The sequence below is a fragment of the Cyanistes caeruleus genome, chromosome 5 (assembly GCF_971803275.1).
Source record: "Cyanistes caeruleus chromosome 5, bCyaCae1.hap1.1, whole genome shotgun sequence".
Classification (NCBI taxonomy): Eukaryota; Metazoa; Chordata; class Aves; order Passeriformes; family Paridae; genus Cyanistes; species Cyanistes caeruleus.
In genome coordinates, this window is record NC_141705.1 from 15,243,898 (window position 1) to 15,259,984 (window position 16,087).

General features: G+C 47.9%; 1 protein-coding gene across 1 annotated transcript; it reads left to right on the forward strand.

Moving 5' to 3' along the window:
* Positions 1-11,401: 11,401 nt before the first annotated feature.
* LOC111928171 (uncharacterized) lies at positions 11,402-14,865 on the forward strand. Its single transcript, XM_086890269.1, has 7 exons — positions 11,402-12,433; positions 12,582-12,803; positions 12,905-13,008; positions 13,101-13,151; positions 13,459-13,825; positions 14,219-14,395; positions 14,675-14,865. The coding sequence occupies exons 1-7, from the start codon at positions 11,461-11,463 to the stop codon at positions 14,776-14,778; spliced, it is 1,998 nt and encodes a 665-aa protein (XP_086746395.1). The 5' UTR covers positions 11,402-11,460; the 3' UTR covers positions 14,779-14,865.
* The last annotated feature ends 1,222 nt before the right edge of the window (positions 14,866-16,087 follow it).

Sequence of the window (16,087 nt, forward strand, 5' to 3'; positions counted from 1 at the left end):
ATAATGTTCTGAAAAAACTCCTTTAATTCATGACAGAGTGTATGGGGAGGAATGGAGTGTTCAAAGTTTGGATTTTGAGCAAAAGTTGGAGTAATTGTGATACAGTGAGGTGCTGGAACAGAGGGGGGAGAAGTAATAGTTGAAGATTTGGGGCTGCTTGAAGCAAAGAGAAAACTTCTTTTTCCAGGAAAGCTCACAGAGACAGATGAAGAGAACTTTTGCCTTTGAATAACTCATCCTTAAAAATGACATCCCTAGACTCATGGCCCATAACACACCTCAGAGTGATGTGAAATGGGAAGAAAAAATCTGATGACTGGTTTCTGGGCAGTTGGCATCAGAAAAATAGAAAGCTATAACAGAAATAGTTTTCTTGTGAGAAACTCCATAGATTATCAGAAGAATACTTCTGTTTCTCTACAGAGACTGATGAAAAGATTCTAGCAGGAATTGGAGACTGTTTTAAACACCAAAGTTCCAAAGTTTGTTGTCTCTATGTTGTCACGTAAACAAAAGAATGGTTGGGTAGTGGGGGAAAAAAGGGTTTTCTGGAAGTTTTATTTTAGTTTTCTTATTCTTGTAGTTTTGTTAATAAACTTTCTTTATTCCTTTTAAGTTTTAAGCCTGTTTTGCTCTTGTTCTAATCCACATCTCACAGCAAGAAATAAGTAAGTTTTCTAGGGTTTTTTAGTTACTGCTTTTAAACCACAACATTTATTTGGTGCGTTGGCTGGGAAACGGAATTGACAAATCTAAACCACTACAAATATATTTATATATTTTAGATATATTTCTATTTATATACATATATATAATTTTAAAAGCTTTTCAAAACATCCCTGAACCATTAATTAAAGAACTTTACAGGAAAACAGGCAAACAGGACTAACCATCCATATGAAGATAAACAACCTTAGGCATTCAGAAAGATTTTGTAAGTCAATTTACAAGTTAAGGAAAATTTAGCACTTACTGATAAAAAATTTCTCCTCAATGCTATAACACAGTGTGTGAAGAGGGGAAAAGATACATTGCTTCCTTTCTTCGTCCAGTTGTGATCTCCCATGTGAAAGTAAGGACACTTGGAAGGACACAAGGTGAGATGGAGATGGTATTCAAGGACACAGAGACCCCAACTTCTGCTTTACCAAATCCCTAATGGAAATAATTTTTGGGAAAAAAACCCTAATTTATCCTGGCACAGCCGTGCTGTAACTCTTTACCCAAACTTCTCTTAATCTCATAAATTTCTTCCAAAAATACTAATCTAGGAGGGAGCATTTCTTAAAAATCTTTACAAAATCATGTGGATGGGTGTCAGAACCTTGTAAAAGTCTGAACACCACAGCTCTCCATGAGACAGTTCTGTATGCTATAGCAACAAATCTTCCAAAAGAATATCAGAAGGTTATCCAAAAAGGATAATTTCTTCTACTATCTAGAGACCATTGTCAAGAAGATGAAGCTATACTCTTTTCCAGGGATGCAAGTGAAGAGGCAAAGGATGATGGTCAAACAGTGAAACAAAGGAAATTCGGATTAAACATTAAAAAAAATCACCACGAGAGTGACTTCCCAAAGAGATTCTTGACCCTTCATCCATAGAGGTGGAAGAAAAAACCTGAAGAATTGAAGAACACCCTGAGTAACCAAATCTAACCTTATACTTAGCCATGATTTCAGCAATTGCTAGGGCCAGATAACCTGCAGACATCCCTACATCCTTCAGTGATATTTAAGTTTTCCAAGAATGGCAGTGACTAAATATCTTCTTTCTGGAAGGACCTGTCACACATAGTGTTTTCCTCTTTTTTATTTCATGATGCTAATGCCTAACTGGAAAGACAGCTTTATTTTCATAACATCATTAGCCATCCATAGAATTTTAGCTGTCATAATGGATGCATTTATTTTAAAACCTAATTCCTAACATGTTTTATCAAGAACACTTAAAATTCTAATTTAGACAGCACAAATAATATTCCACAGCATGTTGCATTCACAGTCAGCCTTAAGATACCTGGAGGTTTCTCTTATATGTAATTGACTTCTGCTATTTTCTTCAAGGAACCATTGGCTAGTTTTCCATCTGTCTTCAATTCCCTAAATCCCAGTATCTTTGGGGACCTGTCTGATAAAGCTCTTTAGTTCCACTAGTTAGTCATTAGAAAACATTCTGCAAATCATTATCACAAAATGATGGCTTCAGAGAATCATAGGTTGAGGCACCTCTCAAAGACAAGAGTAGCTTTGCAGTGATGTAAGCCAGCTTGTTCTTATGACCCTCAGATGTGTCTCATCTGGGACTTGTATTCAACAAGCATGCTTAAATAGTCCATAACTCAGTCTTCACTATGGGTAGTCATTTTCTGCCCCAAACTCCTATGTGAGTGTTCTAGGCACAAAGACTCTATGAGATACGAGAACAATTCTTGTCAGTGAAGAGAATGTTACAGTTTTAAGTCACCTCTGCTTTATCAGTGTTCTTTGAGACTGGGTCACCTACCCTGTTCAGCAGTGGCTCCATCTTTTTCGTGGTGTTTATTCAGCTTTGTCTGGGTCTGTGGAAGCCATTCCTGGTGCCCTTCCACACCTCACCAATTTTAACTTTGATTTAGGTTTGGCTTTTTCTTCCCTGCTTGTCCGCTGCACACACAGGGCCAGCCAGGACCCTGATCCCATAGTTCCTGACATCCAGGTGTTGCTACATCCAGAACGGACCCTTAAAGACACATTCATCCCCTTGCTCCCAAGTCATGTCACCAGCTCACAAAATCACTCCCACACCCACACTCCCTGCAGCCACCAGCACCAGGGACACGGACCCACTGCTACTCACACCCCGTACACAGAGTGCCCATACCCAGGCACACAGACTGGAAAACCATCACCCAGGGAAGAGCTGGGAAGGAGCTGAAGAAGTCAGGACAGACTGGCCCAATCAGGCACAGAGCACAGCCAAGCAAACTGTCCAGCCAATTATTTATATGCAGTTGCCCTTTTAAGTCCCTTATCTATTTTACAACTCTTGTTCCTCACAATCTACTAAATCACTCTTGTCCCACCTTTGCTGCCCCTCCTAAACATCTTAGTATAAGTCTTCTGTGATCATGAACTGCTTTTCTCCTGCATCCCACAATATATCCCAGGAAGAATATTACTTGGTTTCCCCACCCTGCCATTGTCTCTCCAAGCTTCCTTGTGGGCACTCAGATAAGCTTCACCACATAATTTAACAGTCTGCATTCCTCCCAGATAGCCCATCCCTGCTTCCGCTCTCCCCTTATTCTTTCTTCCAACGTTTGAGCTTGGTCAGGAATTTCTCATTTGTCCAAGCTGGACTCCTGCCACAGCTTTGACTTCCTGCCTTTTGGAATAGGCTGCTCTCATGTTTTGAGACCGTCCTTTAATCAACTTATTCTCTTTGGCCTCCTTTGATGTTCAGTGGCTCCTGAACATCACATCCTGGGTCACACCCACCAGGTCTCTGGAGAAGCCACAGTCATTCAGTCACAAATGTTTCTGTGACACCAAACTTAGTGCATTTACAGTTCTGCTTCATAAAGCCATTCTTCAACATTCCCTAAGCAGTAATTTTTGACCAATATTCTGTTCTGATCATAAAATTTCCTATCCTTCTGATTGACATCTAGAAATGGGTCACTGACTCCATGAGTTTTGAGAATACTACTAGATCAATTCATCCCCCATAAAACACAGGGGAGCACCACTTCTCTACTGCAGCAGGTCACTGAAAGACAACCCAGTCAGTGCTGGTGCACAGCACCAGAGCACTGAACTGATCTGCCCTGAGAGGCTGGTTTTGCATATACAAACTGCAGAAGTGGGGCAGAGGCAGAGAGCTGCAGAAGATGGCAAAAGAAGCTGTGAGCATGGAGGGGGAATCTTCATGAGCAGCCCAAGCAGGTCCACTGGGCACCGTGTAAGCTTCTTCCCATTTGGAGATGTGACAGGTGATTGACAGATGGACCAGATCATCCAGTGACTCACACAAGAATAAAATAGCTTTGTGCTGGTGGCCTTATGTCATCCCCCACCCTGCCCTTTAGCAGTGCACAAGTATTGTATTTGAGAAAGAGGAGGGAAAAGGGATGGGAGAAGGAGACTGGCTTGAGCCTGTGAAAATACAGGAGGGTTTTGTCTTGAATCAAGAGTTCTCATTTTAGATGTTGCTTTGTCACGTCCTGTTGTTCTAGCTCTTTCTGGTTCTACAATTCCAAATCAGTGTATCAGCCTCGGGGTGCAGTCCAGCATTAAGCTCCTTATGCATGTACTTTTTCACATTAGCTACACTGAAAGCAGAAGCACTATCATATTTGTTAGATTTTATCTGTATTGTTATTTCTTTCTTTCCTTATACCCTCAACTTCCTGCTTAAGTTTCGAGAAGCAGCTACATCCTGTATAGCCGGGCATTGTGTACAGGGTAGTAAAAAGGTCACCAACAAAAGCTACAAGGCACAGTGGTGACATTTGGTCCTCCCACACTCTCCTCATGTGAGAAAGCATAGGAAAAAATAGTCAATTCCAGTCGAGAGAGAGCAGAATGCATTAGTGAGAGGACACAGGCATTGTGCTCATCAGCATGGGCTGATCCTGCACTCTTGTTTCCCCACTGAAACCCCTCTGCAGTGCATGAAACAAAACAAACTAACTTCCACATGAAAAAAGAGGCTGCTTACAAGTGATGAAAGATCACTTACAAGGATGAAAGAGGGGGGAAAGCCCCAGCAGCCTGTATTAGGCAAACTGCAAATAATGATTCATCAATTTCTAGGATGAATTTCTCTGCCTTGGGCCCAGCAGCTTGAGCCTGTTGCTCTGTGGTCACAGAATCACAGAATCACTTAGGCTGGAAAGGCTTCTAAGGTCATTAAGTCCAATCATTAACATAGCAGGTCAGGTGGGTCTGCTCTTGCCTGCTTGGAGGACTTGTGCATGAAGCAGCCTGGATGAGTTCCCAGTTCCAAATCAAGGAGGTTAGCCCCAAAACGTACCCTCAGCACGGAGCAATGTGTGTGCATCCACAGCTAGATCCAGCAATGACAGTGGTGAGAGCTGGTGTTCTCCTGCGCAAGCTGTAGCGTGTACAGCAGCAAATAATGGCAGTGATCTGCCACATACCTCTCCTTCCTAAGGAAGGGCAATATTCATCATGATAACCTTATTTGCAGCAAAAATAAGGATAAAGGGGCCATACTGAGAACACTCAGAGAGTGCATGGTCACATTTGTGAGTAATATAGGTACCTGGACTTGGGAAAGTAGTTTTACACTTTCTATCCAGAAATTCTTAAATATAAAGATGCCTAAGATATAATAGTGGTGTTTCTGTTTGTGCTGAAAAGTCTTGGGTGCTTAAACACAAGTGTATTAGCAATTCCACAAGTGTCCATTCAGAGGCAGATATCAATTAAGAAATTACTGATCTTCTCAACAAATAAGTTCAGGAACACCCCCTCACAAAAATTCAGTAGCATGTGCATGCCCCCCACCAGACAGAAAGCATTTCTAGTGTCAAAGACTGGTGCACAACTGATTTCTCTTCAATTTTTCAGGATACTTAGAAGAGCTCAGGACTGAAATCTTAGGTATCTAAAAAGCTGCAAGTGTCTAAAATAAACCAGTGAAAATACAGCTATGTGTCTTTAAACTCACTGGTCAATTTTACATCTATATTACTTGTTGCTTCAGTGAACTATTTAGACACAGGTCAGGTACAAATTAAATCACCATTTAAAGAAGACAGAAATTCAATGTAGTAGTCCAAAGTTACAAGATAAATGCAGCAAACCCTCAGCTTTAGTTGCTTGGAGGAAGCTAAGTCTATCTCTACATTTGCTACACAATTTGTTGCAGGGCAGTTGTGTGCTAGCAGAGCCCTGCACTTTGTATACAAACCACACAGGGGACACAGAAAGGCTTATGAACCTTCAGGGTTATGAACCTTGAGCTTCTTTATGCAATAAGGCACAGAGACAAAAGGAGGCAATATCCTTTCAAAGAACTGAAAAAACGCTGAGAAGATTAAAAAAAAAAATATTATGGAACATTGTAATGTCAGATTAGCTGGCAAAGGTCTGAAAGGCAGTTACCTCATCCATCATCACACAAATTTTATATTGCACTGGCAGCAAGTGGTGTCACTTATTTAGCACAGCACACTACTCTGTGTCACTGCTGTTTGCAGCCTTGCAAGTGGGAAGAGAATTTCCCTTGAGCCTGGTTTACAAAATAAAGGAGGCCTATGCAATCACTTCACTTGCTTCTCTGTTCCTCTGTCAGTCTTTTTCCTCCCAAATTCTCGTAAACTAATTAGCCAATTTCAGCCAGAATCGTATGTACGATGCAGAAATCTTGTTATTTCTGTGACTAAAAGCCACACTATCCTGTTCTGAAGAGATTAACCCTCCCTGATATCTGTACCTAAAGTTGAACATATAATAAGGCATTTTGTCATCAGAAGTAATCTTAAATAATTTACAGGAGAAGCAAGTGTAATTAGAGTAGAAATCTGTGTGAAGTAACATAAAGTGATCAAAACAATATGAGAACACTGAAGAAGAAAACTGGGTAACATCAACCAGGTGAGCAAAAAAGATTTGAGTTTGGGAAGGGAATGCCGATGCTCAAACCATCTCCAGGCAGCTCATCTGGAAAACAGAAGTATAACATGTCCCATGTTCCCAGCAGCAGAGGTGGCTTTGCAGAAGACACAAAAGGGGTATTTTTCATGTGCTTTAGATGGCCACCAGTGCAGGTTCAGAGCTGAGGCACCATTGTCTCTCTGCCAGTCTTTGCCTGCCTATAGCTCTAGGTTAGGTGCTGTGGGGGCTGCCAGCAGGAATTAAAGAGCAGCTTACAGGTTAAATAACTCCTATGTGCTTCAGGTCATGCACTGCACCCACAGCACAGCTCACCAGGAAAATTTGCATTTTAGCAGTGTCTGTAGAGGAGGTAAAAGAAAGAAGAGCTGAACTGGATGCCCAGACATCAAGTTACAAAGGCTTTTTTTTGCAGGAATTGGTGTGTGTGTGGTTAGATGGCATATATTTCTTCACAGCTGTCACCTTGTGCTATCTGGTTTCCTTGTCCCAGCCCTTTTATCACTTCATTTTAGGCATTATCTCAAATTTTCTGTAAATGTTACGACAGCATTTGCCCTATGAAATTGGGATACAGTGAGATTACAATCACTGCTATTCCAACAAAATCCAGGAAAGATATCATTTCTTTAATTATTATAACAGCTTCTGCTCTTTTCAGACCAAGTTCTCTCACATGTAAGTTCTGCTGAGAAGCGACATCCAGAAATTACAAGTGTCCACAGTACTGGGAGTGTTTAATGGCACTGTGGATATCGTGATTATTTTGGAAAGATTCTGTCATACCTGCTGCAAACCACCTTTTATCAGGAACTTCTGAATCCATGAAGGATTCTTTCTCTCCTCAGCCATGCTTTGGGTGCCAGAACTATCTACATTTGACAGTAAAGAAAGAAAAGGATAATCAAAAGTTTGAGTGATCAATGGGAATAGCTGGAGGATGGTCTTTTATTCCTAGTTGCCTCAAAAATATCATCCACAGAACTCTCAGGCAGCAGTGGGAGCTTGCTGCTTTTGTCTTACAATACTCCTATGCTGTTGTACTTGATATGGAACCACTTTTATCAAGTTCCCTGCTACAATATCTGGTGTCAAGGCAGAGGCTGGCAAATAGGTTCCTGAAGTATTTCTATCTTCTGATCTTTTATGCACGCTTTCTAATGATCCCACCTGAAAATTTAGTGTACAGGCTTTCAAAAAAAGTACATACACCTTGAAAAGATTTGTTTAGATTTGATATCTTGGAAATTCACACAGCTCAGAGGACTCCAGAAGCTGGCTATCAGTTTATGAGATACAGTGCTTTCAAAAACTGTGATTTTCCTTATAGAATGGAAAAATAAGCACTAGGAAAACAGTTGTAGAGGAATAGAGATCCATGAGCCCTTAACTGCAATCATGGGGGAAATCCTTGGATTTCAGTAGAATCCTGTTTAGAGAACTGAATTCCTGTGGATTAAAGTCATTCAGCTTAAGGTCATTGGCACTGGAAAACTACTCAGGAAAGAAGTGAAGTCCAGCTCCCTCCACAGACCTAAGGGAATGCAAGGTCCTTGCACTGCTTTTCACCTCCTTTCAGCCTTCCTCATTTTACTTTTACTCTCTGTTCTTCCCTCCCACCGCATTCATGGACTACTGTTTCATCTCTTCTTTACTGAGGCACTGTTATTACCTTAATCATGACTCTTGTGGAAATACTCAAGGCCAGAAAGTTTGCAAGGATTCCAATGATGAACTTTCAATGATGAAATTTTCAAGATGAATGCTTGCATTCATGCTGGGAAGGAATCTACCACCTTCTGAAACACTGGGAGTACGAGCTTTTACTGCTTTTTAAGTGTTGCTTGCTCGACTCTGCTTGTCCTATTTATTCATCGTTATTAGTCTGCCAAGGCTTGCTGAAAGGAAGCTTGACATTTACTTGTCTTTGACACTCCTTCTGTAGTTCGAGGTGTTACAAAATCAACAGCAAGGACACCTTCCAGAGCCTCTGAGTTTGCACTCACTTTATATACTTATTCATTCTTGGTGAATCACTGTCATATTTGAAGAGAAGAAAAGATTTACACAAATCAGGCTACTGAAAAATAGCATTTATAAAGTTTTAAACCTTTAAATGAACTATTCCATCATTCCACTCTTAAAGTGACTCTTACACTTACTGAAACTACGTACCTTCAATACCCAGAGCAAGCAGAGATTGCAGTTTTACTGCACAAAGTGTTTAGGATAACTAGCTGGTTTTCCTAACATGGTATTTTCTTAGTTAATGAAACTAAAATTACAGGAAAAAACAAAAACAACAACAACAACAACAAATATTGAATTCAAGAACTTCACTTGTATTTGTATATAATAAAATAGTTCACAATTCAGCTGTGAATACCTTGTGTTCACATTTATAGGGTGGTGAAAATAAAGAACAATCAGTGGAGCCTGTCAAGGAAAACCCACGTGCTTACTGAAAGGAATATGGGGAAGAACTTACTTTATGAGTTAATTCTTACTGAACTCCAGCCTGCATAGCCCAGCCCCAAACCCAGGGGAAACCCTGGCTAAAATCCAGGAAAAACACTGCTGAGGATCCAAGGAATCAGAGCCATGATCTGTGTGGAGAGTGTCCCTCACAGGAGGAACCTGAATGGAACCGAGCGAGGCTGGGGCAGGAGGGTCAGAGTGAGCAGAGAAGGGGGCCGAGGCCCAGGGCAGCCCTATCCCAGGAAGTGGGCAGGGAGCAGATCCTTGAGCTGCTGCACATTTACGCTGCCCTTGCTCAGCCGGGAACCCCCTCATTGCCCGGGGGGAGCTGGTGGCAGTGGGGAGTGGGAGAGGAAAGAAGCAGAACACGAGGATCTGTCCTACAGCCACATGGACTGCGATGCCGTGTTCATGGGCTGTGCCAAATGGCTGCCCTGTTGGGAACAGAACCAGAAACCTCCATCAACATCCTAATTTACTGCTCCAGAGAAAGAAAAATTCCAAATTTTAATTCCAAGGAGGATAATTTAATATCTCCTTGGCATCTGGAGATCTATTACCTGAATCCAGTCATGAGTTTCCTTCACGTCTCCACCCTTGGGACCAGTTAAAAGATAGTGGGGTTAAACTCTTTCTCACTTCTTAAATCTGGATTCTCCCATTCCATAAAAGACTTCTGGTTGCCTCAGCCTTAACTTGCTGTGAGGCTTTAAGGATTAGAGAGCCTCCTATTCTCCTCACCATTAAAGCTGTGGCTGCACAAGTTTGCAAACAATGGGGCCACCTCTCGCCAAGTGGTCTAACATTTTAGAAAAAGGGGCCATCGGTCTTCAAGAACTGCCCTGTAGTGTTCTTGCACTAGAACTCCTTTGGCCTGCTTCTGTTCAACATCCACATAAAATTCAAATTCATTTTTCCCTGTTTGGAAGGGCTAGGGCAGGTTCCTCAGTTCATCTGCTTTTTAACACTTCAAAATTCTGTCAGGTTCTTACCTGGCAGGAGAGCAGTGCTATAGGGAGACATCCGTGGCTCCAAAAGACCTGCCTTTAATAGTGACTCTCTAACTGGCTGCAATCCCTTCCTTCCCTCCCTTGAAATAATGTATTGCTTTCTAGACACCACTTGTCCTGGTGGCTTCAAAGGGATTTGGAAGGTTCCATATCTCATTTTCCACATTTCCTTGGGACTGCCCACACCTGTGGGTTTACTTCAGCATAGGCCTTCTCAGACCTAAAATGGTGGTAGCTTTCTTATCCCCTTTCACAATATTAATTCACCTGGCTCATGAGTGATAGGAAGGCAATGCAGATTCTATTTCAGGATTTGAAGAGGTGTTTTGTGTCCCTCAGAGAATCCTTCTGGAGCAGAAATCCCAGTGTGAAATGAACAGGGACAGGGAGTGAAGAAGAACTGACTAATGTGATATGGGAATGTGTCTTGCTGGGGATCCAAGCCAGCTGAATTTCACCCAGAAAAAAAAGGCATTAAGTTCAAGCCTTTGGAAGCATTTGTTTAAGTTATGGCAAAGAGAAAGGGCTTATGGCAGTTAATATTTTAATCAACTCACCCCTTATAAGGTTATGTTTCTAGAATGTTCCTGGTTCTCTCCCCTGATTGGTTGTTATTTGTCACAGAATTTTGCATATTTCTAACTCCAGTGGTAGGACCCATGCCCTCTGACTCTGCCCTCAGACCTACCCTATAAATTTTTGTGTCTGCCCGTAGTCCTGGTCTTTGGAGTTTGTCCCTATACTGCGCACAGTTTATGGGCATCGTCCCTATTTTATTTCTCATTAAAGTGTTAATTTTAGGCGGACACAAACTCTGTCATACCATTTCCTTTTATTTGCGCCTCGATTCCCTGAAGCCAAAGAACCCTAAAGTATTAAAGGTATGGGTTTTCAATGGGATAGCATCCATTTTATTCCCAGTAATAGGCACAGAACTGGATTTGAATTCAACTTCCGATTCAGCATGGGAATGTAGTGGATAGAACACCGATGGTTTCCATGTTGCTCAGCAGGGCTTGTCCTGTTCAAGGACTTTGCAATGCCCTATAGGACAATCCAAGTCCCATGCTCTGTCAGCAAGGAGGCGACACTATCACCATTCCCTTCCTCATCCCTGTGTCCCATTTTGGCAAGAATCTTCCTTCCTCTCTGCTCCAGAGGGTGCTCAAGTGCCCACAGGGAGCCCCTTCCTCGCTCCTGTGTAACTGGTGACCACTAGGGTGATGCAAGGCCGTGATGTCACACAGCTGTCCTGGCCACAGCACTGTGACATCACCGCGCCAACCCTATATAAACCGGGCCGGCGCCCCCAGCTGCCAGTGCAGTTGCGAGTGGACGTGCCGTAGCGATGGGTGACGGCGGCGTCCTGATGGCTGCACTTGTCCTGCTGCTGGCCGTTGTGGCTGTCTGGTGGGCCATTGGCCTCTGGCAGCCATGGAGGCAGCAGGCAAAGAAGCGACGCAGGTTTAGGCCCAGAGGCCCATGGAGGAACCGGGCAGCCCCTGCAGCTCCCAGGTTTGCCAGGCTTCGGGCGACCTCTCGCCAGCGGCCAGGTGCTCCCGCAAGCCCTCTGGAGAGCTTCTGCAGCTGCGGTCCCTGCATGGCAGTGGCCCTAGAGCTGCAGGAAGTTATGATCCAGATCTGGGCACAGAATGGGACATCTGTGCTGCTCTACTTTGGGATGTGGCAGGCACTGTGGACACAGCTGGAGAAGCTGATGAAGCGAAGCCACCTGCCCTGCTGTGGCTCGCCCAGCTTCTCCAGAAGCCGCCATCCCATCAAGAGGCTGCTCCCACCAAGATTGGCCATCAGTGGGAGAGCCTCAACCCTTGCAAGGATGGCACACCAGAGAAGACCCGCCATCCATGCAAGAGGTTCAGGCTGTCAGAGGATGTCCATCGTGCCAGGAGCCTCTGCTACCTCTGACAGCCTCCATCTCTTAGAGAGGCTCAGCCAGACCTGTCAGCCTGCAGAAGGTGCAGAGCCCAGGGACAGGTCTCCCAGCTCCCATGGACCCTTGGCCCTCGACAACATGGGCGCATCCCTGACCACTGACATGGCCAGGGAAAGCCCACAGGTCCAAGTGGGAGCCCAGCCCGATCCAGGGGAGCTATACCAGGAGCAGCTGGAGGAGCAGCAAGTGTCCTGGAGCCAGCAGCTGCTGGACCACAGCTCCCAGGTCACGGTGCTGGATGTGCCAGATAGCAACAGCCCGTGCCTGGTTGAGGAGGCAATTCCCGAGGGACCAGGGAGTTTCCCCCATCTCCAGGAAGCTGCTCCCATACAGCCACCAACGACCAGCAAGGCTTCCGAACAAGCAGGTGAGATCTAAGGAGCTGTCTGAGGCTCCCATGGGGCTCTTGAGGGCCATTCCCAGGCCAGGCCAGGGCTTCTCAGAGCAGCCTAGTGTCTGCCTGTTTTCAGAAGCCCCTGATGCCACGGCTTCAAACAAGCCCTCTCTGTTTGCAGCTGCTCCTGGGACCCCCCTGTGTGAAGCCTCGGGCTGTAGCCCCGGCCGTCCACACGGGCAGAGTCCAGCCCAGGACGCCGGGGACAGCGACGGTGCCGCCCTGCCCCGCTCCACTCGGGCTCCTGCAGCCGCCTGTGCGCCCTGTCCTGGCCCAGCTGTGCCGCTCGCCAGCCCGACGGCGGAAAGGCTGTGGCCGCTGCCCGGCGCGCAGGAGGAAGCAGGTGAGAGCAAGGTGGCCGGTGCTGGCTGGGGCCGCTGCACTGGCGGGCACTCGGGGGGTTGGTTCCTGGGCGCGAGGCTGACGGCTCGGTCTTGGCCGCAGGGCACAAGAAAGAGCTGTGGGAGCTGTACCAGCTGGGCCCGCAGCTGGGGAGCGGTGGCTTCGGCACCGTTTTCTCGGGAACCCGACTCTCCGACGGGAGCCCGGTAAGTGGCCGGGACGGCCGGGCGCGGCAGGAGGTCCGGGGGCGGCGCGGGGCAAGGCTTGAGCTCAGCCCCCTTCTCTCCACGGCTTGCAGGTGGCCATCAAGCGCGTGGCCCGGGACACGGTCCTGCAGTGGGACGAGCTGGTGAGTGAGCGGGGCCAGCGGGACAGAGCGGGCTGTGGCAAGCAGGGATGAGGCCGGGGCCGAGGGCGGGACGTGGCCGGGGGCAGCGGGCGTGGGCTCAGCGAGCGAGGCCGAGCATCGCGGGCCCGGGGATGCCAAACAGCGGTGGTGGGTCCAGGCAGGGGCACCTCCCAGTCACCCCCGGACGGGAGGAATCCCAAGCAGCGGGGAGGCTGCCCAAGGCGGGACTGGGGCATCCCGGGCAGGGGAATTGCAGCCGCAGGGCAGCATCGGGCCCTGTGATGGAGGCATTGTCTCGTCCTCACAGCCCGACGGCACCTGTGTTCCAACGGAGATCGTGCTCATGAAGAAGGTGGGCTTCGGCTGCCACAGAATCATCCAGCTCCTGGACTGGTTCGAGCTGCCCGACAGCTTCGTCATGGTGCTGGAGCGTCCGGAGCAATCTCGGGATCTCTTGCGCGTCCTGGTGGAGCAAGAGTTCCTGAGCGAGGAGGCGGCGCGCTGGCTTTTCTGGCAGGTGCTGGAGGCCGTGTGGCACTGCACCGCCTGCGGCGTCCTGCACCGGGACATCAAGCCAGAGAACCTCCTCGTGAACCCGGAGACTGGCGAGCTGAAGCTCATTGACTTCGGTTGCGGCACCTTCCTCCAGGAGCGGGCCTACACAGAGTTTGCTGGTGAGCCCAGAGCGCGGGCCCTGCTCCCAGTGCCAGGCACTGCACGGCCCCATTCCCTCCTGGGCCGCGGGGTGCGGCATTCAGCCGGCTGCCGGCTGCCCTGTGGCACGGGGCAGGTGCTGTGCCCCAGGAGCCGGCTGCCGGCGCTGCCGACAGAAAGGGGCTGCAAAAGCCGGGCCCCGGCTCCTCGGCTTGGCAGGCCCGCAAGGCCTTGGGCTGCTCCGCTGGCCTTGTCAGCCTTGCAGAATGGTTTCTTGGCTTTGGCCCATTGTCAGGGGGAGGGAGGGAGGCAGGCCTTGGCCACGGCTGCAGCCCCTGCCTCTGGCAGGAGGCTGGCGCCATGCTCTCGAAGGCAGCAGCCTGCGCCTGAGCAGCGCCGCCCGTCTCCCCTAGGAACACGCACGTACTGCCCGCCCGAGTGGATCGGCCTGCGCTGCTACCACGGCGACGGGGCGACCATCTGGTCCCTGGGCGTGCTGCTGTTCGAAATGGTGTGCGGGTTCCTGCCATTCGAAAACGAGCGTGACATCGTGTTGGGGCAGCCCATCTTCCCGCAGGAGATCTCTCCAGGTTGGTACGCGGCCTGAAGAAGGCAGGCCCGGCCCGGCCCTCCCGCAGCTCCGCGGGCCGTCCATATGGCCCTCAAGGGCCGGCTGCAGCAGGTGGCCCGTGCCGGGCTCGGTGTGGCACGCTTGGCTGAATAGGGGGCCCTTGCTTGTCCTGCCGTGCCGCTGTCCCGCCAAGGGCCGCTCAGAGCACACGCAGCTTGGCCCGGCCTCTGCAGGCGCCGGGAGCTGCTGGGCTGGAGCCTTCTGCAAGTAAGCGCCGCTTTCTGCCTTCTCTCCGCAGAGTGCCAACATCTCATCGGCTGGTGTTTGTCCAAGCACCCCATGGATCGGCCAGTGCTGGAGCAGATCTTCTACCACCCTTGGGTGTTGGGCGGGCATTTTTGATGCCTTGCCACAGCCTCTGCAGCACCCAGTTCCTGTGTCCCACGCAGGCAGGACTGAGGGCTGAGAAATAAAACAACCCAAAAGCCACTGCGGGCTGTCAAGTCTGGTCCTTGTTAGCAAGTTCAGCTAAGGGAACCTCTATGGGAAAAGGGATAATCAGAGCATTCCCTTCAGCCTTTGTCAAGCTTTTGATGCCTTTCCTCCAGGTCGTAGTTTTGTGTCTTCAAGCACAGGCTGTAGTACAGGTAGGAGGGGCTTTAGGAAGGCAAGAAATTCAACAACAGTGAAACAATCGACAGCTGCCCTTTTAAATTGACAGGGCCACTTGGGGTCTGTCTGTCCTCCTGTCCCCCTGGTGGGTGGCTGGGTCTGCCTCCTTTGCATTTTCACCCAAAGCGGCAAATCTCAGTCAAAGCATTTGATGTGTTGATACAGTCAGTTTCTGCCAATTTTATTCTCTATTGTCCCCAGGGGATCTCGAGGGCTCTTTGTCCTTCTCTGATTTGGGGGTGCCAGTGTTATCACTGTCCTTGCAGCCCCCAGCCATTCTCCATCTTCCTTAGGTTTTGAGATTGCCCTTGGGTTTGGGCTTACAGCTGCAATTGGGGCTGGCTTTGGGCTTAGGGCTAAAGGTGGCCTTGGGTTTAGGGCTGAGCATTTGGGAAGGGCCTGGAGTTGGGGCTGGCCTTGGAGTTAGGGCTGCCTTTTAGATTAGAGCAGGGATTAGGTTTAAGGCTAAATGTGGCATTTGCCTTTGGCCTGGCCTTGAGCTCGGGTTTGGGACTGGGATGAGGTTTAATCAGGGACCATGTGTGTTTCTCAAGGCGGAGTGAGATCAAGATGAGCATCAGGGTGAGGTTTGGGACCGAGCACATGGCCAGGGGCAGCTGTCACTGCAGGATGTCCCTGGCATCACTGTGGGAGGTGCCCCCTGCCCAGGGATCCAAAGATTCAGTTTCAGATAAACCCTGTTAAAGTGAGAGGTGTGGTTTTAAAGCCTGGGAAGAGTGGATTCTATCCTGCACCTTGGGGATCCTGCCCCGGGAGGGCTTGAGCCACCCCAGAGCCTCGTGGCGTGGCAGTCCAGGGAATTCTGAATTTCTGGTTTTGAGCTCCTGGGGATTCTCCCTTGCTGTGTTCCTATTAGTCCCTGACCTTAAACAGCACCCTGGTTCTGTCCCGTACAACCCAGCACCCTGCCTCTGTTTGGTGCTCTCTGTCTCTAGATCGAAGTTGAGTTAATTCCTGTGGTGAACAAATGGTATCCTGAGCAGAATTGCATCTTGTTCAGTCCCAGGCCGGTCCCTGG